Source organism: Pteronotus mesoamericanus, unplaced genomic scaffold, assembly GCF_021234165.1.
Source record: "Pteronotus mesoamericanus isolate MK-2021 breed Mesoamerican mustached bat unplaced genomic scaffold, CSHL_Meso_final contig_269, whole genome shotgun sequence".
NCBI lineage: Eukaryota > Metazoa > Chordata > Mammalia > Chiroptera > Mormoopidae > Pteronotus > Pteronotus mesoamericanus.
Genome location: NW_026555114.1, coordinates 4,800,733 through 4,828,623, shown reverse-complemented (window position 1 = coordinate 4,828,623; position 27,891 = coordinate 4,800,733). Strand labels below are relative to the sequence as shown.

General features: G+C 42.1%; 1 protein-coding gene across 1 annotated transcript; it reads right to left on the bottom strand.

Moving 5' to 3' along the window:
- Positions 1 to 1,555: 1,555 nt before the first annotated feature.
- On the bottom strand, positions 1,556 to 25,279 carry DCAF7 (DDB1 and CUL4 associated factor 7). The gene is made up of 7 exons (XM_054574908.1): positions 24,896 to 25,279; positions 14,530 to 14,688; positions 13,720 to 13,831; positions 13,211 to 13,329; positions 10,137 to 10,346; positions 9,092 to 9,209; positions 1,556 to 6,796 (listed from the first exon to the last, which is right to left on the bottom strand). The coding sequence occupies exons 1-7, from the start codon at positions 25,031 to 25,033 to the stop codon at positions 6,624 to 6,626; spliced, it is 1,029 nt and encodes a 342-aa protein (XP_054430883.1). The 5' UTR covers positions 25,034 to 25,279; the 3' UTR covers positions 1,556 to 6,623.
- Positions 25,280 to 27,891: the final 2,612 nt, after the last annotated feature.

Below are 27,891 nucleotides of genomic sequence, written 5' to 3'. Positions count from 1 at the left end.
TGAAGGCATCATTCTGTTAGATATGAGTATACGTTGTACATACTAATAGCTCTAAACAAGTGAAATGACGCTAGTTATTAGTCCAGATGCTTTGCTAATCTGATGGTGTGGCAGAGGCATTGCTATTGATTCACCGTTTATTTCCTCTTCCTCGGCACATGGGAAGACTATATTTCTTGATCTTCCTTGCAATTAGGTTGGAATCACATGACTAAATTCAGCAGATATGGGCAGAAGTGAGTAAATATTTCCAGGACTATTCTGAAAAACATGCCCACCTTGGAGGCCACAAGTTTTGGATGACATAGCTACAAAAGGAGAATAGCTGAGCAACTTCCAAAGGACTTCATGTAAACCAGAGATTTTCAATCTCTTTCATTTCATGGCACACATAAACTAATTACTAAAATTCTATGGCACACCAAAAAATGTATTTTTTCTGATCTGGTAAAAAAAATTAGGTATAATTTTGATTCATTCACACCAGATGGCTATTGTTGTGTTGGCTGTTGAAATTTTTTTATTTGACAATCTAAGGGAAAAGAGATCAGTGCCCCTGATTAGTCAGGTATTACATTTAAAAATTATTGTGGCACACCAGATGAAATTTGCAGATGTAAGCAAAAAACCAAACTTTTGTTGTGTTCAGTCTCTGAGGGTTTTTTCTTTCCCTGCAGCATAGCCCAGTCTATTGAGATTAATAAAATCAGTGTTACTCTCCCAGCTTTCCTCTTAAAAACCAAAGAGCAGGAATCATGCATTTTCCCCCAAAATACACGTTGTCAGACCACACAGCACAGTTCCAATAGAGTCAGCAGATGATTGTTTTGCCACATAAAACTCCAACTCCCAGAAGACATACTTTCCTTCACAGACCCACTGCCACCCCTGGCTCCATTCTTCTGACAGAATGGCAGACACTTCGTAAATTCTGGCTCACTGAACCATCACAATTCACTTTTCTTTCTTCCCTTAATGGCCCAACAATAAAAATTAATGGAAGGGTGGGGAGTATTCATGCAGGACTCACAAAATTTGGATAGCAGTGGGGACAGGGACTCCTTTTCCATCCTGCCACTTTGGGAAATCTGGCTTGGACATGGAAACTCTAATAATCACATTAGAGCCTGGTGTCTAAACACACAGGATTTGGGAGTTACCATTTCTTTGTCATCCTTCCTCTAGATTACTGAATCCTGATTATTCTGTCTCATAAATCTTTTCAATTGTGACCTATTCTCCTTTCCCACTGCTCCTTAGTATGGGCTTTTATTTTTTTTTCACTTTGACTATTCTAATAGGTGAACTGATTCCATCTCAAACCCCCACCCCCCACTCAGAAGATACTTTCTTCTCTGCTTCCTAAAATGCAATTCTGAGCATGACTTTCCTCTATGTAACATTTCCAGTCTCATACAGGAGTAAGCTCTTATCTTTCTGCCAAGCATAAAAGATTCTGATAAGGCTCCCGCCCACCTCCCTAGCCACATTTCCCACCAGTCCCCATATAAAACCCCACATCAACTTGTAATTATCTGAATATGACCACGCTCTTTCTTGCATTTATAGATACCTGGATGTTTTCTCTGCTTTAAATGCCTTTCACTGTTCCAAGAGAACTCCTACTTAGTTGTCTTGTGAGGATTACCCTGACGCTCTCTGGCTCCCACCTGATCCTAGGTGATCACCAACTCCTCAGGGCTACCAGTAGGCCTGAACACACCTGCTATTGCACAACACTGACAGTACTTGTTTATGTGGGTGTCTCCTCTGGTAGACTGAGAACAACTGAGGGTCACTGAACCATCATAATTTCCTGGCATGGTCCCTGGCATGGAGTAGGTGCTTTGTGTTTTAAGATGATAAGTCAGGCTACCAGATAATGATGAGCTGGGGTAGAGTCTAATCCCCCACCCACTGTCTCTGAAACATGACCATAGTGGCAGAATGGGAACAACTGAATTTATCACAAGAAGAAATTCAATCAACCTATACATGTTCAAGTTTTATTACAAAGTATGATGGACAGAAAATACGGTCTTACACAGGAGGCTGAAACAGAGTGGGAGGGTGAAACTTAGGTTTAATATACCTAATTAAGCAAGAAATAAAGTCATAGACATAACACTCCACTTTGAGGTGCCTTTGAAATAGCCTTCAATGGGGATTTACCATTGTGGTTTCACAGCACAGTGTTAAAATTTTATTATAAGCCCTGTGTACAATCAGTCCTGTGAAAATATCTTAAAAAGAAAAATGGTTACAGTACAGTTCTGTAAGGGGCAGCTTCCTCTCCACCTGACCATAGGATGCTACAGAACCTACAGTATAGAGGAAAAGTTTAAATATATAACAAGAAAGTAAGCTCAGACACGCTAGGCTAAAGGGGACAGAGACTGATTGGCTGGAGCGTAACATTTCAGAGAACAAGAAATCTCCATTTTCTACATAGATGTTTGTACAATCATGCTACAAATTCACACTAGGGGAAGGAGGGATGAAAAGTCACTGATGGGGAGGGGGTTCATAAAATACACAGGAACCGAAGCAAATGATTCATACTTGACTCAAGCAAGTCAAAGCTTTAGCTCAACAAGTTTCATAACATACTGTACACCACAATCAACCCAAGGTGAGAACATTTCTTTTAAATAGCAGATATCACAAGTTCATATTCACTCACTTGTCCCAAAGGTGGGCACTTACAAGTTTTCCAGCTGTTACACAGACTGCCAACATCTTTCTTCTTGAGTTCATACTTTCAATAGCTTATTTGTTTCTGATTTGATATACCAGTGCAAGCCTCTTTGGAAAGGCACCTGCATGTCCTATATTTAAAAAATAGCATCCAGAGGGTTGCCTGAGAGGACCTGGCCCATATATATTTGCCTTAGACCATTAGCAGCAGTGACCACTGCGGGAGAAAAGGGTGCAGGTAGGGCAGGTGGGCCAGGCTCTGCAACATGAGACTTTTCCAGTAGCTGGTTCATCCAGTACAGAAAAGGCAATTCTTAGAGAGCCTGGCCCCAAGTTCACAGTGACTGCTCAGTCCAGCTTTCCTCCCATGGAAAACCCAAATGAAGTGCCAAGCATAGCCCTCCTTCCTCCTCCTGGAATATACGGAGTAAAGGGGAGAGTCTGCTTTGAAACTTCTACTACAATGGACTCCCTTTCCCCAAGCCAGGCAGTTGAAGGAACTGCCTTATTCTCAAACTGAGGAAAGCGGAGAGGTGGTCCTGGGCTGGCCCTCCCATGTTTGGAAAACCTTGCATCTCCTACATATTCTTATAACCTAGGAATTCAAGGCCCAGGTTGCAGCAGGGAGAAAGTTCTACAGTGGAAAGGGAGAGGGAAGAGAAGAAGAAGAGAAAAGGGAGAGGTGGGGGAAAGTCAGCATGGGTGTTCTCAACCTCTGCTTCTCCAGCTCTCTATAAACCCACAGCCAGGAGCCACAGTCTGGAACAATCACGGGACTCAAGACCTGAAGATTTCTACTACCAAAATCATGCATGGCTGCATCACTGCAGGGAGGGGCTCCTTTGCCCTGAGCTGTCACCCTGTCCCCACAGTTACCCAGCATCACAGACAGCTGATGAATGGTCCCTGACACCCACCACACAGCAGAGTGTCTGAATACTTCCCCACCTCAGGCCATTACTGCCCTCTAATATTTTCTCCTTTGATCTAAAGCAACACTTACATTGATTTTCTCCCACATTCTACATCTCCTTCTAAAATTTCAGCCATAACAATCATCAAAACCTTGTAGAAATCTCAATTTTTTGTTTCTTCCCAAAACTTAACCAGTTCTCTGAGAGCCCATCCTGTTCTCATAAGAAATTCTCATCTAGTTATCAAATATCTTCCCTCTTCAAGTCCTCTTCCTCCCTGGAAGGAAACAGTTCCAACTCTCTTGAGAGTAAACACTCAAGCTTTGGAAGGACTGTTACCCATTGCTCTCTGATGTGGAAGCTGAGGCCAAATTTATTCAGCATCTTCCTTCACTTCCCCCAGGGAAGACAAGAGAAACAAAAGGTGGCTTCAGCTCAGGGGCCAAGAACAAGCCAAAGGGCCATCGGAGCCAGAGCCCAGAAGTGCTGCAGTGGCCTGTCCAATGGCATCCTGGCAGCTGCTCTGCTCACATTCCAGGAGAGCAGATCCAGAGCAGACACATGCTCTCTGGCTGTCAATTTGAGAATCTAAGCAAATTAAACAGACACTTGCTCTTGAAACTACAACAGATCTTTGCTTCCTGGAACATGTCTGGCTAAGAGGTTTTCTGAATCTCGAGACTACAGAAATCCCCTCCTCAACTATGAGGCCATTTGGCCTGTGACATAAAGGATAGGAACCAAATACCAGCATCCCAGCCACTGTGAGTGTGTGTTAGCTCAGGGAGATGGGGGTGTGAGGAGGAGGACAGCACCACAGGGCCTACGGACAGTCATAGGGCTGGGAGTCCACAGGGTAAGGGGGAAAAAATCAAAAGCTGTAGATGAATAAATAGCAACTTTACCCAAATATATTCTAATTATTGTTAACTAACTTTTTCCTTCAGGTTTTTTTCAAGTTCTAGCTGACAAATCTTCTCACTATTCAGACCAGTTTAAGTGCAGACTGGGAAAGGAATCTTAAATCGGAGCTCAATATACTTAAGCCCTGCCAAGCAGGACCAGGTCCCTCTACCATTCTAACCTCCTTTTCAGACCCTTTTCCGCAGGAGGGAACTGTCGACCTCCTAGAGCAAGCAACCATCAATTTAGACTTGCTACCCTTGAGAAAAGGACGCTGGAACCATCCAACACAACTGCAAGCAGAGGAGGGTTCTGACCAAGAACCGCTCACTTTACATCTCCAAATGACATACTGCAAGTCTGGTGGTCAACGCAGGAGAGTAAACCTCAAGCAGATGACCCGCCAGAGTCCCAAAACCAAAATAAAAAAGTAAAAAGGTAGAAAAGGAAATACCCTGACAAAAAAGACCTTTTTACTTTGGGACAAGCCCCTGTGTAGTAAAGCAAAGAGCTATGACTTTGGGGATATAAATATATCTGCTTCTGAAAAGGAAGACAACGGGAAAGCTCTCACAGGGCTCAGAATAACAAAGCAGGCAAGAGTCTAAGTGGACAAAACCATCAGCCTTAAGGTCTGCTACCCTCCGAAGGTCTCAGAAACCTCCTGCCAGGCAGAGCACAACAAACCAGGAAGACTCCTGCCCAGACTCTGAGCATGTCCCAAACTCAGCCTACAACCAGAGCCACACACAAGCCCCCTCTGTGGAACTTACTCACGTAACGGAAATAGACACTTGCAGCCAATACTGCTCAGAACCTAAACTGGAGGCAGGGAGGTTGACAGCTGTGCATAGAGCTGTTAACTGGGTGACCCTGGGGTCTCTGATTCTTTTTGTAGCTATCTATTTATTTGATGGCCTGAAATCATGATGGCCTATCAGTCCCTCCCTTACTAGAGCTGACATCTCCCCACACTCTAAAGACTTTATTCAGGGTTAGACACACAGGTCGTGGGCCTCTCAAGCAGGAGTTTCTCACCTCAGGGCACTAAATCCAAAGAGTGGCTGACATATTACCAGTCACAGTAAACTAAACAGAGATACCGAAGTTCAGCTTATGGATTATTCTTGTCTATTGTTCAAGATACAAACGAGAATCATCTGGGGCTTTTATTTGGAGTGAAAAACAGACTCTGAAACTATGTACTGGAAATATGCTCCAGGCTCAGCTTTCCTGAAACTATTCTCCTCAAGTCCCCAACCAGCCTACCTCAGCTCTAGCACGTTCTCCGTAGGTTCCTGTGGGGTTGGACAGAGGTACTTCAGGGAGTAACAGTAGGCTTCACACATTTGTTTTGGAGCCCAGTATGCCCTTGAGAAGAGCCAGGCTGAGAAAAGGGGTGAGAGCTGGCCAACTTCAGAGCACCAGGGCGGTTTGGGACTCCCGGTCAGGTCCATTCTGCTCAGGCAGTGATTCAAGAAGGCAAACTGCTCACAGGGTCAAGAGCCCAGTGCCAGCTCCAGGCACTGAGGGAAGAGAGGAAGGTGCTAATATGGAGGACTACAAACAAAGGAAGATGCCAGAGAGTAAAATTCTTTTCATAAAAAAATTAGCCTGATAGATAAAAAATATACAAAGTTGAAATTTGTTACAGACATAGATAAGAGGAGGAAAGACAACTTCAAATTGGTTATTTGTTCCCACTTAAGTGCTAACAGGGACATGGACACAGGTTGCTGCCTTGGGCAACAGACAGACAGAGACATCTGGGGCAGATGAATACAAACACAGCCAGTGCCTATAATGTTCATTAACACAATGGCTGACAAACAAATATACAGAAATTTTTAATTGAGGAGCCAAAGAAGAGGAAAGGAGAGAAAAATCTTAAAACTCAGCCCTGGGCTGAGGAGGCATCACACAAAACTGAGTCTGGCACAGACAGTGATGGGGTGACTGGCCAGGAACATCTAGAGCAGTTTCTGGTAATAGTGGGTGAAAAGCAATGAAAGACACACTGGCCACCAGAAACATGTTTCTTCTTACTTTGGGGTGGGGCAGAGGCAGGAAACACATAAGCCGCTGCCTCATGGGCATGGCGCCTCCACACTACACTCTGAGTATCTCCAGGCAGTTGTTGTAGCAGATGGCAATCCAGTCTGGCTGAGTCGATGCCCACTGCACGTTGTTGATCTCTCCCTCTGCTGTGTAGGCCAGGATAGGGTCCTCGATGGCTCGGGGCATTTGCTGGATGTCCCAGATTAGAGCCTGATGGTCATCCGCTAGGAACGGAGAAAGCCAGAAAGCAAGGTCACAACTTAGGCAAAGATAATAATCACTGCATTTGGTAGTGTTGATAGTCACAGTTTATAAAACATCTGCTCACCAAAACCCCAGTGAGGGAGATTTTATTTTAAGCCCCCATTTTACAGATGAGGAAACTGACATTCAGAAATGTTAAGGGGCTTGCCCAAACCACAGAGCTATGCAGCCAGTGAGTGGTAGAGCCAGACTCAAAGTGAGCCTCTGACTGTCCCAGGGCTGTATTTGCTGCATCAGGGCTAGGACGGGAGAATGGGACTTGGTGGGCACCTCTCATCTCAGATGAGCAGGCACCAGAAAAGGATGATGCGATGAGATAAAAATGATTCCAAAACATGTCATTTTCAGCCACCTAAAGTACTTGAGTGATTAAAGATCCTTCTCTGATGATTCAATTTAATGGAACTTCTCCCCTATTTTATGGACATTTACACTTAAAAGAGGTGTTAAACAGATAATGAGATAAAGTACTATCCACACATGTGCTATTAAAAACAATTTTCCCAATAAAAGGCCCTGGAAAGAAGGTAATCCGCTTAAATAAATATGTAAGCACACAAGAGATGACCAGAAGGAAATAATATCACAATGAGAATAGAGGTACTATTAGAATGGCAAGGTTGTCAGTTAGGTTTACTTTTTAGCTAGATCCTAAATGACCTGCAATGTGATCATGTTCCTTTTATAATCAAAATAGTAAGTTCTTAATCTAAGAGAAGAAAAAAAAGGCAACAACCTTCACTATCATAGTGTCTTACAGTTCCATCAGCCCATCCTGATGCAAAAGCCTCTCTCTGATACACAGTGGATCTGAATAAACTAAACCCGAATTGGCCTCCCGCCACGACCATGTAACACAAGCAAGATGTGAGAAGCCATTCTGCTGACAATTTCTGTCAAGAGATCTGGGGAATTATTTTAAACACTCAGCACCTCTAAAGCACTAAGTTCCTTTTCCTGAATGCTCAACTAAGCACATTCTTCAGCAGCACCTCCTTCCACTGAAAGGACTCAAGACAGGTGCAACCCACCCAACAGCAGCGAGGCAGGCAAAGGCAGCACTGGGAGCAGGCGATGGATTTCTGCTGGGGAGAACATTCCTGTTTTCCATGAACAATGGACGACAAATTTATTCTTCCCTTCACCCACCCCTACCTATCCACACCCCTAGGAAAAAAAGAGGGCAATAATGAAGAAGTCAGACCACAAGCTAAGTAAAGTACAGAAGGAGGCGGCGGGGCCCCTAACTGTTCCTCCATGAGACACACAGACATGAGCAAAGGCCCAACACAGGAAAAGCTTCATAAGCCTTTCAAATCAATACTAAAATGGCAGGAAACCTCATATCTACTACATTGCTCCTTTGGCTCCATAATGAACAAGGAAATGCGGGCAGTACCAATTAGCAAGAGGAATATTCATATGTTAGAAGGAAACCCTAGGCACTGACAAAGGTAAGGAGCAGAACGCTGTGGGGCTAGAGTGAAATCCCATCTGTGTAAAAGGGACAGATATTTGTATGAGGGGTGGGAGACTAGGTATCTGCATACATCCACACAGAAAGGTCTGGAAGGAGACATACAAATTGTTGTTATAGGGCACCTATGGAGAGTACAGCTGAGGTGGAAATGCAATAGGAAGGAGAAAAGACTTTCACTTTCCTATCTTATATACTCTGTACTGTTTTAACTTTTAATAAGAGAATTATATTATTTCTAAAATAAAAGTACACTGATAGCCAGCCTATTTTTAAGGGGTTCTCATTTTGGTCTGGCAAATGGAGAAATGAAAACTAGAAGTCACACACCACTGACCAGGCCAGGCTACACAGGGCCCTTCAATGCATCCAGAGCTCACTGTAGGTTCATTACATCTCCCAAGGGAGATGCCAATCATGGCAGTCCCAAAGATTCTGTTATGTCTATGGCAGACTGCCCACATTCCTGGATCTGAGCCCTCTCTATCAACCTAGATTGGGGGGGCGGGGGGCGGCGCGCCTTATGAGACAAAAGCCTGTAACTGATACATGATATAAATAGTATATGGAAGATGCTCTGATATCACGGAGAATACAAAAATGTTTGGGAAATTGGACTGCTTCAGTTTCACAAGTGTGGGGAAGCTCTCACCTGAGTGACTTTGTATAAATCTCTCAAACTTTCCTTGGAAAATAGTATGATTACCATTCTAAGATGAGAAAGGTCTTCTTACCTCTCCCTCCCCATGTGGCCCCCCCCCCCCCCCACCGTGATTACCTGCAGTGCAGATGTGGCAAGATGAATGTGGGGCCCAAGCTATACCATTGACACATGCTCGGTGGTTGTTTAACCTTGCGACGGGCGTGCACGGAACTCGGACATCCAGAATCACTACCTGCATAAATAACAAGTAAAAGGCTCAGGAAGTTCAGAGTGTGACAGAAAAAAACAAACAAAAGACACTACACAAGAGAAAAAAAAATTTTAAAGCATAACTTTTTCCTTTGCGGATTTAAAGATTATCAGATACATATGGTCTCTATCCCAAAAGTAGCTACTGGATTGAGGAACAAGAAAAGAAAGAAGACACAGGTAGTTTATAGTCTGTATCTAAAGCAATACAGGGTCTTCAGGCTGATAAGGAAGGGAAGATGGAGGGGCAGGGAACTTGAATTTGAAGTACCCTAAGGTGCACATGCCAAGTTTCCGTGCATGCTCAGACCTCAAAGAATCTGGAATTTAAGGAGTCTGAGGGGCTGATTTCACCAAAACAAAGTTAACCACTACATCATTTCTACCTACAATTTATTGCTTTTACCAAGTAACAGCCTACAGAGAGTTGACATTTCCATGTTTGTTTGCTAAAGCTGGAACAATCTGTCTTGACTTACGGAAAGTGGAGACTGCCTGTTTCTTTACTCAGCATCATAAGCACATACGATTTGATTTACTTTTAGATATTGCTTTTCTTGACACCAACTTCAACTTTTTGAGTATTAAAAATTCTTAACACGTTGTGCTTGTTCTAGACCAGATTTTCTCAGTCTCAGCACTCCTGACATTTTGGGTTGGACAATATTTTGTTGTGAGGCTCTGTCCTGTGCATTTCACGAGGTTTAGCAGAATCGCTGGCCTCTGCCCACTAGATGCCAGTAGCACCACCCTGCTCCCGCTGAGTTGGGATAATCCAAACTGTTTCCAGACATTTGCAAAAATCCACTGGGAGAAAACTGCTACCAGTTGAGAACCACTCTTCTAGATATATTAAGTAGTGCCAGAGTTAGGTGGCAAGGCCTATGCTGTCCTGAAGAAGGGTGCTCACCTCCATTCCATCCATGGCCATGGTGGCCAGGTAGTTAGGGTCCTGCTTGTTCCAGCAGAGGCGAAGCAGCGGGTGATGCTGTGGGTCTTCATAAATGATGGTGCTGTGTTCTAGATGGCGGAGATCAAACATCCGCACCGAGCCATCAGCGCCCACAGAGGCAAACATGTCCCTGCCACCCCCAGCCCGGCTAAATGCGATATCATAGACCTGTTGGTGAATAAGACACTTCAGTCAGATCCCAATCCATTACCACCTTTCCCCATACCAGGGAAATCTGCTATCCCTAATTCATCTAAACCCTTGTTCATGACACAGGAGGAATTAAACAAAGCCAAACGGTGTCTGCAAGCCTGGAACCCAAGAACTCTAACATCAATGACTTTCCAAAAAGTGAAGATCATTCTGCTCTAGAAATTGGCTGGCTTCTTCCCACATTTGCTTTCCAAGGCTTCTTCCAACCCCTGTGATAAAACAGAGTACATACCCTGCTGACAACCAGAACACAAGTATTCTGAGCAAGTAGCCTGCATGATTAGACGGGCTCAGCGGAAGCCAGAGCCAGTGGCTATCTTCTACCACGACACAAGATTGAGACATTTATTTCCTGGGCCTTGGTGGCTTTCATCTGCATGCAGTCAGAGGCAGATCCATGACCACATTAAGGCCAAGATCATCCATTAGAAAGGTGGAAGCAGCCCTCCGGTGGCCACTTAATAACAGCCTAGCTGGTTTTGCTGTGAAACCTGGACCTGAGACTCATTTGCAAGAAGTAACAGCAGTTTTAAATCATGGGAGGATAACTGTTCCTATATTCACAAAGGTTTAGTATCACGCTTTTGTCCTAGGACATGCTCTGTTTCTTCTACTAGTTGGTCTGCATTCGTAAGTGAATCAATTTATGTTCTGAATCACTGTTTCCTGTATTTATTACTCACTGCAAACACTGATCACCACTACTATCTATGAGAAAATGCAGGCAAAGGGCAACAGAGAGCTTTAGAGAAAGGACAGAGACAGAGAGAAAAAGCCAGAGCCAGACAAGCAGGAGAGAGACTAAAAAAGAAAAACAAAAGAAAGAAAAAACAAGACCCATCTTCTGGGGTCAAGATTAATAACACCTGATTTCTGGAGAGACAAGACTGAATCTCTTACTAAATACCATGACTCCAGCCTTCATAAGGTTCTTCCTACTAAGGGACACTGCCAAATGAGCATCTATTTCTATACAACCTCATAAATTCCTTTTTCTCTGACTATGAAGAAAGTACACTTCTTTTTCTATGGTAGGAATTAGGAATGATCCCAAAGGGAACTGGGGAGTTCACCACAAGGAGGCCTGGCAGCCCCAGGCTCTGTCCAGCACTGCCCAGCTGCATGAGGAGGCATATGTTCATCAACATGATCACAGCCTGGGGCCGGCTCTCAATAACTCCTGAGAACAGGGACACCACAGCAGCGGCAGCTTGTTGCCGCAGACAATGATCTCTCAGCTTTAACTGACTGCTCCTTCATCGGGGCTCCACCAATGTATTTCACTATAAACCAAGAGAAAATGACAACCCCACATATATGCTACCCTCCTCTACACCAATCTACCATGCATCAATGAGAGACCCCAAACAAGTCTTTACATTGACAGAGAGACAGGCTGAGAAAAACCAAAGGTGCTGGGAGATATCACTGTTTCTCTCAGAAGAGCTATCCTCAGGTTCTTTTCTTCAAGGCTGGGTGCTAGTCTAGGGCCTGTTTGCTGGTCCTGGCTGTTTCCTCTGGTAGGGAGAAGCAGAGGTATTTATCCTCCCTTCTTTCTGTTCCCCGAAGCATCTCTGGCAATAGCTGTGTCCCCTCCATGGTTCTAACTTTTGCCAGGTAAACTCAGCTGTTGAACTCTAATAACCCTGCTTCCTCCCTTGGCCCCTCTGGCCCACAGGCAGCATCACTTCCTCCTGGTCCTATTTTTGAAATTACTTCACTGTTGCCAGTGTGGCTTCTTGGCTTTACCATCACCTGTGTAAGCAATCCCCTGGATTAAATCCTCTCCATTTACATACTTAAAGTAGTTCTGGTATTCTGGACTGGACCCTGACAGAGAACAGCAGACTAAGTTGTCATGTAACTAAAATGTAGCAACCTGTTCCACTTGATGTCAAGAGGGTTTCCAGAAGTTCCTACTGGTCCTCTCTGCAGGACTAACTCTTCCTTTGCCCCTTGGTTCAGCAGCAGCCCAGTGCAGCAGTCTTTTAACAGATCTTACCCTTAGGAGCACAGAGAGCCAAAGAATAACCCCTTACTAAGAATGATAACCTGGTCATCAACTTCCCATTCTGTGGACAACCTCAAGTTTCTAACCTAAGGTCAAGGCATCCTTTTCATCCATACACATAATATTCCTCGCTGTGCAGGGTAAGGTAGAAAAAAAAAGGAAACACTACCCACAGGAAATCAGAGTACTAAGAGCATGCAGCAGCTCTGGGAGGAAAAGATTTATGACCATTTTCCAAAAATCACTCATAAGAATGCTCTAATTAAAACATAATCACAAAGAGCTCCCTGTGGTTTACAATAAACACAGGAGAAACATCACCATCAAGATAAACCAATATTCAATTCCAAGCAGTTTCAAGTATTAAGTGAACACAGTAGAATTTCATAAAATAAATTTAGAGAAAAATAGATGAATTAGGCTTAGCTGCCAGGAAATTTCCCTCTTCCTGACTCCCTCCCACTACCACTTCCCCCAGAAAGCAAATATATTTCAAGATAAGTATTACTCTAAGATTAATTTTTAATCACATCAGGTCTGTGTTTGTCTATAACAGAGTTCATTATTAAAAAACAGCAATCTATGGCATGAAAAGACAAATAACAGACTGTAGAACAAGTTGTTTCTATCATTCAAAAAATGCACCCATTTTACAACAGTGCTGTTTGCCACTGTTTTGACACATTACTATTTTCAATTTAGACATGATGTTATTAGCATTATGATTTCTGCATCATGTGCAAAACAGTGAGAGGACAGTCTGACAACACTGAGGCCACAGAAGGCAGAAGGGGGACGGCATCATTACCTCTTTATCATGGGCAATCAGTTGGGTCTTCACATGGCCAGACACAAGATTCACTCGCCCCAACACCTGCCCTGTCTCCAGCCCCCAGATGGTACAAGTGGTATCGATGCTGGAAGTACCTGGAAACAACCAGTGCATGTCAGTGGCTGATGGGAATGAGGTTCCCAGGCACGCTTCTCTCCCTGTGTCTACTCGCTTGTTCAGCACAGGAGACCACATGTCACAAACACTTCCTAGAACAGGGAGGGTACCAGGAGAGCCCAAAAGAGTCAAGTATTCAATCCTTATCCTTGGACCTTAGACTCTGACTACAGACAAACCATATACACACAGGAAGCTTGATTCCATGTGAGGAATTAATAATCACACTCCATATCTAGTCTCTTTGGCCCCATTCTAAGATGATACATGGACCTCAGGCTCCTGGTTATAAATTGGCCCAGTGTTATAGCTGAGAAAATGTATGTTTGCTTCTTCAAACTGGAATTAACACTCCCTCAGTCCCTTACCTAAAAGATAAGGATCCACCTCATTCCAGTCAAAGGAGGTCAAAGGAGCACAGAAATCTGAGTTCTTGTTATTGTTTAGCAAACATTCCAGCCTGGTCTCTGTCTCCCCAACCTAAAAGAACAATTTAAAAAAAAAAATCAGCCAGTCTCATCTTCGCCAAAAATCTTTAAAGCACAGTTTAGACAGTATCTTAGTAAATGTCAGACATGGGGGTAGTGGGGTGTGGAGAACTTTTATCATAAATAATAATAAAACCCAGAGGGACTCCCTGAATGCTACTTCTTTCCAAGCTTTCTTCTCTGCCTAGCTGCGTTTTCCAAATTTTTCTAGGTAGGTCTTCTCACCTTGCCCAACCCGGAATGAATCTGGGTACCTTGCCTGGCTGTGCACTATGCCTGCAGGTTAGGAGATGCCACTGCCGGTAAACTAAGCTAAGCTCGGCTGAGAGGGGAGGTGGAGCTCCATAATCCACATGCACACTTCACTAGAATCAGTGGCCGGGCAGTTTCTTTAATTTACTCAAAAGTATCTTGGCTGCAAACAGAATAAGAGGCCTCAAGTATCACCACTCCCACAAAAGGTTATGTCAGGTTAACTGAGCCTCGGGTTTCCAGGGCAGGCTGCAGCCAGCAGCAGGAACTTCCAGGAACCTTGGCTACGTTTGCTAGGAAACCTGCTGAGCCAAACAAAGTCATTTCCGATGCGTAAGCATTTGTTTCTCCCGGGCTGCAATGACACTCATTGCCTCCAACACCATTCTGTCGTTGACTCCATGTTGCCAGTAGCAGCTGACATGAGCACCTGCTTACCCTCCACACTCGGAGATAGTCACCACTTGTTGCCAGTAGGTCTGGATAGACACCTTTTGTGTCAGGGATCCACATTAGCTTTGTGGTGGGGTACGGATGGTCAAAGGTGTTTCGGCAAATAAATTCCGAGCTCTCTTCATCTAATCCAACAAGCTGAACCTGTAACACAACACAATTGAACCACATAAACATGTTTTTCTGGAGCAATGTCAAGTACATCAGATCCCTGGTCAGTGACAGAAGCCCTGATGCTGTACTGCAGAGTCCAGAACGATTACAGAGGGAGGGCATCCAGTCCAACCATCCCTTTGCTCAGAGAGGAAACCCAGCCTCGGAGGGATGCCTTACAGTCGACACTGCAAAGCTGGTAAGGGGCAGAGACAAAACTTGAAGACGGGTTTTCAGATCCAAACCCTGCAGTTTTGACTCACAGGACTGCATACCCTGCCCGGAGGTTACACCTTCCTCCACACCCGAGGCACCTGATAAAGTGTGTTTTTAGTTGCTCCATTGTCTTTGAAGAACTGTGGGTATTTAGACCCTGCGCAGTCCCATACAACAATGTGACCCTCACCCCGCACTGGCTAGTAACAAGTTTACACAAAAAGGTGTGCAAAATGAGCATTCAAGAACCAAAACCTCTCCACTGGAAGAGAAAAAAAAAAAAGAAAAAGAAGTGGGTACCACTGATGAACAAGTTCCCTAGTTCTAGCCACTCTTTCTTAAGAGTCAATTTTGAACAAATATTGACTTGCATTCTTTGCTGTCAAATCCAATCTTGCTCAGTGAGAAATGCCATGGTATGTATTTATGAACTTCTACCAACTGGTAGATGGAATGGGGAATTTTTGTTAAAGATCCATAATGACAAGATAAGCACTAACCATACAACAGAAAAATAGAATCTTTCATTCTGTCTCACTTTCAGTCTTAAGATACCAGTATCTTCCTTTCCAAAAAAAGAAACAGGTACAGATGCATACAACAAAATTTCACTTATTTTAAGTGTACAGTTCAATGATTTGGAATGTATACATTTGCAAATGTATACAGAGTTGGGTAACCTCCCCCCGGCAAATAACTGATGTAAAACATTTGTAATCACCCCAAAAAGTCCTCTTGGGTTCCTCTGCAGTCAGTCCCCTACCCCTAGTCCAAAGCAACCCCTGATCTATTATATATAGGTTTGCCTTTTCTGGAGTATCATGTAAATGGAGTCATTGTATTGAGTCTTTTATGACTGGCTTTCAGCATGCCGCTCTTTGAGATTCATCCATGTTGTATGTATCAGTAGTGTCTTTTTTTATTATTATTTAATTTTTTATCTTCTTTTTGTATTGCTGAATAATATTGCATTATATGGAAATATGGTATCCAGTTGATAAACCTCTGGGTTATTTCTAGTTTGGGGCCATTAATGTAAATTGATATAAACATTGATGTGTGAGGTTTTTGGTGGCGAGCAAGCTTTCACTTTTTTCTTGGGTAGATGACTAAGAATGAAAGTGCTGGGTCATACTGTATGTTTACCTTTATTAAAAAACAAACTCCCAACCTGTGTTCTAAGTGCCTTCGTCATTTTGCAGTCCCACTAGCATTACATGAGAGGTCCCCATGCTCCACATCCTTGTCAGCACTTGGTATCGCCAGCTTTTCTTGTTAAGTTATTCTAATAGGTGTGTAGTAGTATTTTTATTTGCATTTCCCTAGCAACTAATGATACTGAGCACTTTTTCATGTGCTTATCTGATATGTGTATTTATTCTCTGGTAAAGTCCATTCAAGTATTTTGTTCTTTAAAAATTTTTTATTTTTTTAGATTCACAGAAAAATCGGGCAGAAAGTAAAGTTTCCATATACCCCCTGCCCCTACACATCACAGCCTTCTTCACTATCAACATACCTGCACCAAAGTGGTTATGTTTGTTAACTGATAAACGTAAAACTGAACCCAAAGTCCAGAGTTTAGAGTTCAGTCTATGGTACATTTTATAGGTTTTGACAAATGTGTAATAGTGTGTATCCATCACTATAGTATCATATACAGTTTCACTTTTTTTTACTGGGTTGCTTGTGTTCTTATTTATTGAGTTTTCAGAGTTCTTCGTATATTCTGGATGTAAGTCCCTAGTTATGTGTGTGTGTTTTAAGATTTTATTTGTATTTGGGGGGGGGGGAGGAAGAGAGAAAGAGAGGGAGAGAGACATCAGTTGGTTGCCTCCCGCATGCCCCCAAATGAAGACCTGGCCCGCAACCCAGGCAATGCCCTGACCAAGAACTGAACCGGTGACCCTTCCGTTTGCAGGCCAGTGCTCAGTCCACTGAGTCACAATAGCCAGGGCCCTAGTTATGTGTTTTGCAAGTATTTTCTCAGACTATGGCTGTTCTGTTATTTTCTTTCAATGTTTTTTGAAGAAATTTAAAATTTTGATGATGTCACTTTATCATCTCTTTTACAGCTCATGCTTTTTTGTATCCTAGCTAAGAAACCACTGCACGACCCCAGGTCACAAATATTCTAAAAGTTTCAGGCTTGTGTAGTTTTGTAGTTTTAGGCTTTACATTTAGGTCTCTGATCCATTTCGAGTTAATTGCTTTATATGATGCAAAGTATGAATCAAGGTTCACTTTTTTACATACAAATAATCTGATTGTCTCAGTATCATTTGTTGAAAAGACTGTACTTGCTCCTTGGCCCTTCTGTTAAAAGTCAACTGACCACGTATTTTTGCATCTATTTCTGGATTCTCTGTTATGTTCCATTAATCTATATGCCTATCCATTTGCTAGTACCACACTGCCTTGATTATAGCAGCTGTCTAGCAAAGTCCTGAAATAAGAGCGTGAGTTCTCCAACTTTTTCTTTTCAAAAAGGTTTTTGCTAGTCTACATATTTACTTTTCTCTATAAATTTCAAAACCAGCTTATCAAACCAAAAAGCCTGCTGAGATTCTAATTGGGATTATATCATATCTATAAATCAGTTTGGAATAACTGCTATATTAAAAATACTGAGTCTTCCAACTCCTAAACATAGCAATTCTCCACTTGTTTAGGTTTTCTTTAATTTCTCTCAGCAAAGTTTTGAAGTTCTCAATGTAGAAGTCTTGTATTCCTTTCACTAACTCTATTTCTAAGTGTTTCTAAAACAATTTTTTTTATTGATTTTAGAGAGAGAAAAAGAAGGGGGGGAGAGAGAGAGAGAGAAACAAAGATTTGTTGTTCCATTTATTTATACATTCAGTAGCTGACTCTCATATGTGCCCCAACTAGGGATCAAATTCACAACCTTGGAGTATCAGGATGATGCTCCAACCAACTGGGCTACCCAGTTAGGGCCCTAAGTGTTTTTACTGGGAGGCACCTTTTCAGCTATTAATAGAGACGAGCCAGATTTCTCCTTTGGCTATTATTATTTGTATATAACTTCCTTGGAAAAGTCCCAAAGGGGAAAGTGGGTAAGTGGCAGAATTTAGACACCAAATCCTATACCAAACCCCTCACCATAATATTCTCTATCATTTTCTTGCCCAGAAATAAGTTTTATCTATCTTAATCACCTTTCAATTGGGCTTATTTTATTCTTTAAATGTACTTTTAGACTGTAAAAGAAATAGAAAATGTGTGACCATTATATAAAATCAAAGTACAGGTATATTAAAGGTAATAACTCCCCTATCCTATCCCCAAGATATCACATTATTAACTTGGTATGAGTTTACTTCCACACTCTTCTCTACGCTCAAACATATTTACACATAAGGCTTAGGTTTTCCCTCAACTTTAAAAAAAAAAGGGGGGGGATATTATATCCAATGCTATAAATCTTATTTTTTATTAAACAAAATAATGGGCATCCCTCAGATCAATATGTAGGTCCATCTCATTCTTTAAACAATGCAAAACATTTTATGCCTTGGATATTATGTGTTTGTGTCCTGCTGTCTTTATTTCTAGAGGCCAAAGTTCTAAGAGTATTAAAAGGTATGTTCATTTTAAATTTTAATAGATGCTGATTTACTTTCTAAATAGGCTGCAGAAATTCAAACTCCTACCAGGTATTTATAGTAGTACAATCTATAATAGCTTGTCAAATGTGACTAGCCTAATTTCTCTCTCCCCCCTTCAAGAGGACTTGATTATTTTGCCTGGATATACAAAATATTCTTTATTCACCCCTAAAATGAACAAATAAAAACTTTCTTAGGAAATGTTTTAGTGCCAATTGTTCTATGCCAATTTTTCTTTACTTCAAACCTTTATTTCCATAAAGTCTTCTTTAACTGCATATTTTAGTTTTTTGTGTTTCATTTCTTTGGTCTTCTTCAGGAATACCAATTATACCTAAATTAGATCTTCTTTATTTTCTGTATCTAGTATGTTCTAATGATTTCCATTTCATTCTCTCCATCTGTCTTCCCTATCCCTCACTGTATTTTCAGCAGTTATGCTATCCATTGTTATTTTTTTAATTCTGTGATAATTTTTGTTTTCTTTTCCACTATTTCCTGGGCTCTACCTGCTGATGTTTCATTTTCTCCTGTCATGATGCCTTATTTTACCCAATTTGTATCTCTCCTTGAAGGTCTTTATTTTCCTAAATTCTGACTTTATGGTGCCAGGACTGGCCACTAATTTTCAACTGAGGTAAAAAACATTTTGTCTAGTGTGGGCCTTTTACCTGCCACTTGTTTCCCATTTTCCTCCCCTCCTTTCTTATAGTATCTTTCTATAGCTACTGTGCTAGTTCCTTTTGAATGAGGCAAGTTCTTCCTAGATGACGTAAAGAAGGTTCCTGTGGGAGAGAGGTTGTGGCCAAGTTCCAAGTTAGCAGAAACACGTGAAGCTTTTGCATCTCCCCAGTGTACAGGGATGAGGAGCTGCCAAGCTGCTCACAATTTAATCACCTGTTCCATCTGCCTCATCTAATGCTTCTAGAGAAGATGGTACATCTACGTGTCTTCTTGTACAGCTTAGCTTATTTCTTGCCCAGTGTCAAAAGGGCTCTGAAGGACCCCCTGCTGCCAGCCTGTGCATCATCTTTTCACCGTCCCAAACAAAGGACTGTTGATTTTACCCATCAAAATTCTATTCCAGAAAACTGTGCTGTTCTGATTAAAACTGCAGCCATAGATACCCTTTCTCAGTATCTTCCTATACCCATTTAATCTTCATTATTCTGCTATCCTTCTTTACTCCTTGTCAGAACATAAGGAAAAATTATCTGGCTTTTATCATCTTATTATGAACGTGTAGGTTACCCATTTGCCTTTTTCTCCCTACTTTCCCATCTTCCTGCTAAACTTCTTGTATTTCCCACCTCCACTCTTTTTCTGCAACTCTTGCTTCACATTTTACCACAACATGTGAAACAAAGGCCCCTAAAAAGAAATAGCTGTGAAGCAAGATCATTTTTATTTATTTATAAACTGTGGATTTTACTCTGTCATATGTCTTCTAAGGAGCAGATATGCAATATAAAATATTTACTACTTGAAGGCATGACCCCACCTTCATTTTCATTTTTACCACTTTAATGAAAAACAACATAAATTACTTTTCACATTACTCATACCTTATATTTTTAAAAAATTAAAAGATGCCATATCTATCTTGTTAATATAAGCTTCCTGAGGGAGGAAATTGTGTGTTCCATTTATTACACAGAGTGCCAGAACCAGAACATGAAGATTGATACATACGAATATACGTAATTTTTTTTTAAGCCTCCAAGTTATTCAAATCAATATACCATTCCAGTCAGTGGAATATATTCCCAAAATTGTTAATATAACCAAAATAAGCTAACGCAAAATTCTGAGAGAATAAAGCAGTTTTTCTTGGTCTTTTCCATCTGTCCTCCCTTCCAGTCTATTCCTATGTGCACAGAGAGATCCTGCCTCGTCAAACTTTGAGATGAATTCTGACACAGCACCCCTTCAGCTCCTGGCACAGAGGCTGGCCAATTAGGCATCACCACCTCAAGCAGGCCCAACTACCTACAGGACACAGATTCATTCATAGTCCAAATCACAGCATCTCCAGTACGTCTGTGTGAGCCAGGTTAGGGCAAAAAGCACTTTTTATTCAGTAGGTCCTATGAAGGAATTAGTCCTCTCACTGTCTAGAAAAAAGAAAGGAGGAAGTTAAAACCATAAGTTTTATCTTTTCAATTTCCCTAACAGTCTTGCCAGAGCTGACAGAATCCTGCAAAATTTCTGTTAAGTCTAAATATGTCAAAAATACTTATGTGCACTAAAACACATTTTTTTTTTACTGCTGCCAACCTCATGTCTGCTAATGTAGGCTACAGGAAGTTAGCAACCATCATCACTGTGCCTAAAACATATATGTATGTGTTCAATACATATTTGCTGAATTAATGAGCAAATGAACAAGGACCCTGAAGGGATACCAGAAATACTGAGAAATGAAAAATAACATGCCCACATCAAAATAATTATGTACTAAATAGATAAAGTAGCTCTGCATTTAAAAAATCTCAGAGGAATCAACAAAGGCTGACAAGCATTCATCTCATGTGTATTTCAAGTACAAAGTAATCTTACCTAATTTCACTACCAGTACTTTTCAAAAAGCATCAGGTCCTCACAACCTCAAAAATGTTTCCTAGATGCTAAATATTAAAGGACAAGTGCTAAATATTAAAGTACAAGATCAACTAAGTTAAAATTGGGGCAAAATAAATCCCCATCACCCTGTCAATTCCATGCAAAACGAACCCTGAAACATGCCACGAACTGCTGCCTATTTTTCCCCATAAAAGAGGGGGAATATTACCTGCCCAAACACCACAGATATTATCAAAACTCAGGCAAAATACCAGAGTTCTTTTATCTGAGTTACTGTGTCTAAGCCAGGTGGAACAAGAGAAGATGGGCTTCAATTAGCACATTACAGTTAAGTGCAGTCTTCCAGACCACAAAATGGGTTTAGTTGAAAGGAATCAAGGGAATTATCCACCCTTCCCCCAGGTCTTTAAAAGGCAAATGAATGAACATAATGACCTCTTAAGGTACCTTTCTCCCCCAAGGTCCTGATACCTCTTTGGAAAATTCAGAAGTCAAATTTACCTAATACCCATATAATTCTCTTTGATTGTATTTCAATAACAGGTACAATAATGATGATGATTAAATAATAGCTAACATTTCTAAATCACTTACTATGTGCCAGGCAGAGTTCCATCACATATATTAGCTCATTTAATCTTATTTCTTACCATTTTACAGAGAAGAAACTGAGAACTTGTCCAGGGCCATACAAAACTGCAAAGTGGCCAATTCAGGCTACCTCAAGGAGGCTGGCTACCTGGGAATAGAGCCATTTTCATTGGATGAAAGGACAGAACCAATATTTGGGCACTTAGAGATACAAAAAGGTTGGGTTCCTGCCTGTGGTCAGCAGATGCCAAGGTAATTCCACGGTTAAGTTCTTAGAGTGCCACCTGGACCACTGTGTCCGAACCCCCTGAGTGTCTGCTAACTTTAGGGGTGGAGCCCAGAAATGTGAAAGTCCCTCAGGGGATGTCACACCCTCACTAAAACTTAGAGAACCACTGCTTTGCTACTCGTGCTGCTGTATCCCCCAGCAAAAACCACAGAGAACAGAAAATGCAATGACCAGTAATAGGACAGAATCCTGCTTTTTACTCTGTAATGATTTCTAAATTTATTTAGATGTTGGAACCCCTAAAAGTTAAGTCTTTCTTGAAATTCTAACAAATTTAATTCTATCAAACTAGGAATAATTGTATTGTAGAAAAACATGATTACATTAATACAAACTTTAAAAATTATGTTTTCTTATAGTCAATGTCTCCACAGTAAAAAAGACCATTTCTGGGCTTTTCATCAACAATAATTTGCTATGTCCATTTATTTTGTCTTGCTGGCAATCGCTGCTGAGGGAAAGCAGAAACTAAAAGTCTGAAAATTCCAACCAATAATTTTTAAATTCCTGCAAAATTATGAAGTCTGGCACCTCCATGTCAAGTTTTCTCCAAAACTGAGCCTGAGAATAGGCCCAGATCTTCTGTAGCAGTATTTCTTAACTTGGGGTCCATGAACTCGAATTAAAAAGTTATAGCCATATTTTCACTAACCTCTAGCTGAAATTGAGCATTTCCTTCAATTACAAATGGTGGTGGTCACAGTGGCATTATTCTGTGACTTTGTCACAAATACAAATCACTGATTTTTTTTCATATCACATTACAGTTGTTAAACATCTTGAAATGCTGTTTAACCTTCATCCCTACTTCAAAAGTATAGCAATTACAGTGGATGATGCAATTTAATGAGTTATATAATGAGTAATATAAAAGTATACATATTACTGTATCACTTTTTAAAAAATGTTTTTGATAATTGATGCCCAATATAACGGGTTTCCTTCATAATCCTGTGTACTTCATGCATTTGAAAACACATTTGTGAAAAAACGTCCACGGACTTCAGGCTGCCAAAGGTATCCATGGAGCATGCAGACAAACACTCACAAGTTAAAAACCCTGACTTAGGTGGGGGCACAAAAATAGCTTTAAGACACTGATCATCTGCATCACAGAAGTGAGTTAAGATATAGTTAACTGCTTATTCTGTTACTACTAGGATTATCACTTTGCATTATACAACAAAGGCCACACTGCCTGTGTGCTTGGCACAGAGGAGCTCTCATACAGCTGCTAAATGAAAGGACAAATTTTGGGGTGAAGTTCCTGCAACTGAGGTTTGACACCAATTACTCCACTGATTCTACCAGCCTGACTGTGGCTCAGTTTGTCCTCTCCTAGAAATGTAACTAACTACTGCTTACTGAAGTTAATCCTGGAAGGGCTTGCAAGGGGGAAAAAAACCCCATCTATTTGTGTGAGACTCAAGCCCTTTAAAAGACATTTTTTTAAAAAAAAATGTATCCTTAAAGAATAGTTCTAATGCTCTTAATTTTACTAACATGGTTTCAACGTCAGGACCATAAATTCCATTCCCATGTCTGCTGTCCACTATGGCTGTAAGAAAGAAGAATTAGAGAAAAAATAAAGATAAGTCTTGCTCAGGACTTTCTGGTTTCTGTGCGTAATGGGTGTACTTGAAGCTCGGTGTGTACTCTGTACTATTTGTTTGTAAACTGAGTATATGTAATGTCTGGGCAATGAGAGTCCACTTTTATCAGTTTCTCAAAGGGGATTCCAGAGAAGTTAGGACCTAACTCTAGAGAAAGAGCTATGCTCCTGAAGAACTGTAAACAAACTTACAGTGTTCAGATGTTTTCTGTGGGGCCTTCACCTTTTCCTACAACAAACTGTGGGTCAGAAATAGTAAGACTGACTGCCGTGTGCTAGTCAATGGACCAAACAGGACCCAATCCTAGCCTGCCTGGCTTTTTCCCCCTGCACCATCCCTGTCCAGGGGTGCTTTGAAAACACTAGTCGAGGCTTTCAATTGCTTTGATCTCTAACAATCACAACATTTACTCAAATACAATAAAAAGATTAACAGGTAAAGGAAAGAAAATTCTTCCCACTGACTTACTCAACAACTTTCAAAAATAAATTGATGCTGCACTGACAGCTTAAAAGCTTCCCCCTACTACCCGTGCTTCTACGAAGGCGTCTCAAATTGACGGATACTTACCACTCGAGGCTACACATCTATATTAGCATAAAAGAAGCCGAGGAAAGATAAGGCAAGTGTCATCCTTATCTAATCGGAAAACAGTGGCCGGATCAAGGCTAACGGCCAAGATTCCAAAAAGAGATAGCTCTTTAAAGGACAGATATGAGGCAGCAATGGCAATCCTGGCAGAGGGGCTGGGGTAACCGTGAATAGTACCTGGGGCTGGGAGTCGGGGGAGGAGAAGTCTGCGCAATACACAGCCCTAAAAGAAGTCCAGCATGGCCAGGAGTGAGTGCCCACCTGAATCGCCAGCATTATCCTTCACAGTCATCATTCCCTCGTTCCTTCTCCTTCTCCTCCTCCTCCGCCCCCCAACTGGAGCAATGCGGCAGGAGTGGAGAGACAGGACTGATAAATGGCGTAGCACTGGGGTGTAAATTCGGGTTTGAGATCTGTTTCCGCCACGGAATACCTGTTTGACTTCGGCAAGTCGCAACATCATGCCCCAGTTTCCCCATCAGTAAAATGGGGGTACGGGGTAACTACACTCCTGACTACACAGGAATGCTGCCAAGATTAAATGAAAGTGCGAAACCCTCTGCTCAGGACTAGACTCGGAGAAACCGCTCCGTGGCTCTAAGGCAAGTCCGCAGGAGGGTCCTGGGGTCTGGGGTCTGGGGTCTGGCCCGCTCCCCGTCAACTGGGTTCCGAGCCCCTGCCCGGCCCACCTTGTTGTTGTACTCCTCCACGAAGCTGCCCAGCGCCAGGCGAAAGCGCTTGTCAGGCCGCACGCTCCAGTTCATGGCGTAGACGGTCCAGGGCGCTTCATACTTGTAGATCTCCTTCCGTTTGCCGTGCAGGGACATGGTGGCTGCCGTGGGGCCGCAGTGCGGGCCGGGTCGGCAGCGGGCTGAGGCGGGCGGGGCGCGCGGTCGGACGGGGAGCCGGGCCAGGGACCCAGGGGTCCGAAGGGAGGCGGGGCCGGGGTGGGCAGGGACGACCTAGCCCGGAAGCGGGGCCTCGGCAACAGACAACCACGGCCGCCGGCCCGACCCCCAGTTTCAAACCTGCTTGGGCTCAGACAACAACCACCTTCCGTTTGAGACGCTGCCCCGCCCTCTCCAAACGGAAGCCACGCGTTCTCCACAGTGGCGCCGGTCGTTGGCTGCGTGGCACGTCACTTAGGACAGTTCCGTCTCTTCATTGGCTTTTGCGCCTATGGCTTTTGAAACCTCCTCTCTATTGGCGCAAATGTTTGTCATCCCAATTACTTGTGCAGCTTAAGTCCAAGGGGCAGGCTCTTTCTCTGTTCCAAAGATCATTGGCTGACAAAGATGTCAGTCAGGGAGATAGCGCACTGCGGGTGAAAGGGGGCGTGGGTGGTTTAGAGGCTAGAGTGCCGGAGCTGCAGGGTTTCCAAGTTCTAGGCCAAGTCTGAGAGAGAAATCTCTTGTGTGACCTCCTTTTGTTAGGTAGGAGAGATAGTAAACCAAGGCAGACAGGAGAAGAGAGACATGTCACACCCCCTAACTCAGCTGTCCTGAGCCTGGTCTGATAATCCTGCCAGGTGCCCCGGAGAGGGGAAGCCCTTGAAAGTCTGTGTATCATTTCCACTATCTCAGAAAGAAAGCCTTGAAACTGTGTATTCATCCCAAAGTGTGGAACAGGGAAGAGGAAGGGGTTCACAGTGCCCAAAGAAAGAAGCCCATAAAACAACTTTGGTTTATTGCCTACCTCTGGTCACTCTGTTTTACAGGGAGGCCCTAATGCTTAAAGGGCTCTTAAATAATTTTGGGTAACTGCCTCAACTTTAATTAAGTGCCTCCTGTCACATATCTGTTTTATAACAAAATGAACAAATGTAGTCTGGAGCAAGGGAAGGATTCGGGCTGACAGACCCCCACACATACCTAAATTTGGACAGTCACTTTGGTGAAGGAAAGCTGGCCCCACCTTTACCTGTCAATCAACATGTAACTTCTTCCCTGCCAGCCCACCAACATGTAAGTCCTCAGAACAAAGGACTCATGCTCTTGCCACCACTGCTGTTGCCGCCCTTGTCCTTGCTTTTGTCACCTACTGTCTTGCCTTTCTCCTCTTCTCCTTGGGCATCCGTCAGTCCTGGCTGCCTACTAACAGACTTGCTAATCTGTAATTCTTTACTGCGTCAGCAAGAATGGGGATTTCTCCTGTAACACTTTGAATTCTATTCTGCAGCTGCTATTCTGAGCAGCTTCTCCCTGCTGTCCACTAAAAATTAAAATCCCACCTTACACGAGGGCCTGGTGCATTTTGCAGCCTGGCAGTCTGTCCCGCGAGCCAAATAGGAATCCCTTTCTCTCCCCACTCATGCTAACACCCCCTTTAAGCCAGGAGGGTTATTTTCCCTGCACCCCAAGGACATGCCTTGGCAGACCGACCTGCTGATGTGCCCACGGACAAGCCACAGGCCTTCTCGCACTTTCCTGTCTATCTAGAAATGTTAAGAATTCTAGATTGGTTTTCAGTTAGGCAGCTATCTGGCCAGTATGGCTCTAAGTTTTTTTAGATCCCCTACCATCCTTTTCCCGCCTCACCGGGGATCCCAAAGCAAAAGCTAATCAAACCCTAAATTTATGTGTCCTGAGTTTGAAATGGAGAAGAGTTCAAATCTTTATGATTTAAATGGTTTCCAATTCTTTGCTTTCCATAAAATTAGAGGATTGTATTGACTTGTTAGATATCATTAAATATAGCTTTCAGTGATAAATGTGATTGTTATCAGACAACCTGAAGAATTCAAAGAATTGAATGGCACTGCCATATATAGCAAAACTCTTACAGTCCTATCTATTTATGTGAACAACCTTCCTCTGCGCTTAAGTTTTTTTTAAAGGGAAGAAAAATAGGTACAAAATTGTTGCTGAATCTTGTCTTATTCTAATAAAAAAAAAGATATTCATCCATAACTGAACTAATTGAGAGAAAAATACCCTCTTTTAAGAGATACATTTCCAATAAAATCTTAGTTTATAAAAATTTTAATATATTTTTATGTTGTTTTGAAAAACTTTGTACTATTAAGTGTAGCCCTTGCAGGCGTGTCCAAACTTTTGGCATCTCTGGGCCACACTGGAAGAGAAGAGTTGCCTTGGGCCACACAGTAAATACACAAACATTAAAGAAAAATGATGAGCAAAAAATTAAGTAAATTTATGATTTTGTGTTGGGTCACATGGGGCCTGCAGGCCACAGGTTGGACACCTCTGCAAGCCTTAGTAAGGTAACAAAAAATTAATTTAAAATTTTTAATTTATATATTTGTGTTGCAAATAGATGTGACAAAGTTATGAATAATATAGACTTTAAAGCATGAAAGTAAATTCTATGTAGCATAAACTGGGAGGAATAGAATGGAACTATGAGAGAAAAGGAATGATGTTAAAGAAGTGCTTGTTCTAGTGTTTTTAAAATGAATGATGTTGGCTCTCAAATCACTATGCTATTTGGATCAAAATGGATTACTATAAGTGAAACTTTATAAAGTATCAATATTTACGTCACAGTGAAAATTACACCCTTTACACCTATTTAAACTTATTAATGAAATACCTTAGATGTCAATTTAAAAATGTGTGAGGAGGCAAATTTACCAAATTCTTTTAGGGAATGTTGGAACAAAAAGGACTAAAGACCAGTGACTGGGTACTTTTTGGACAACAGTTCGTTTCAGTGGAGTAGTTAA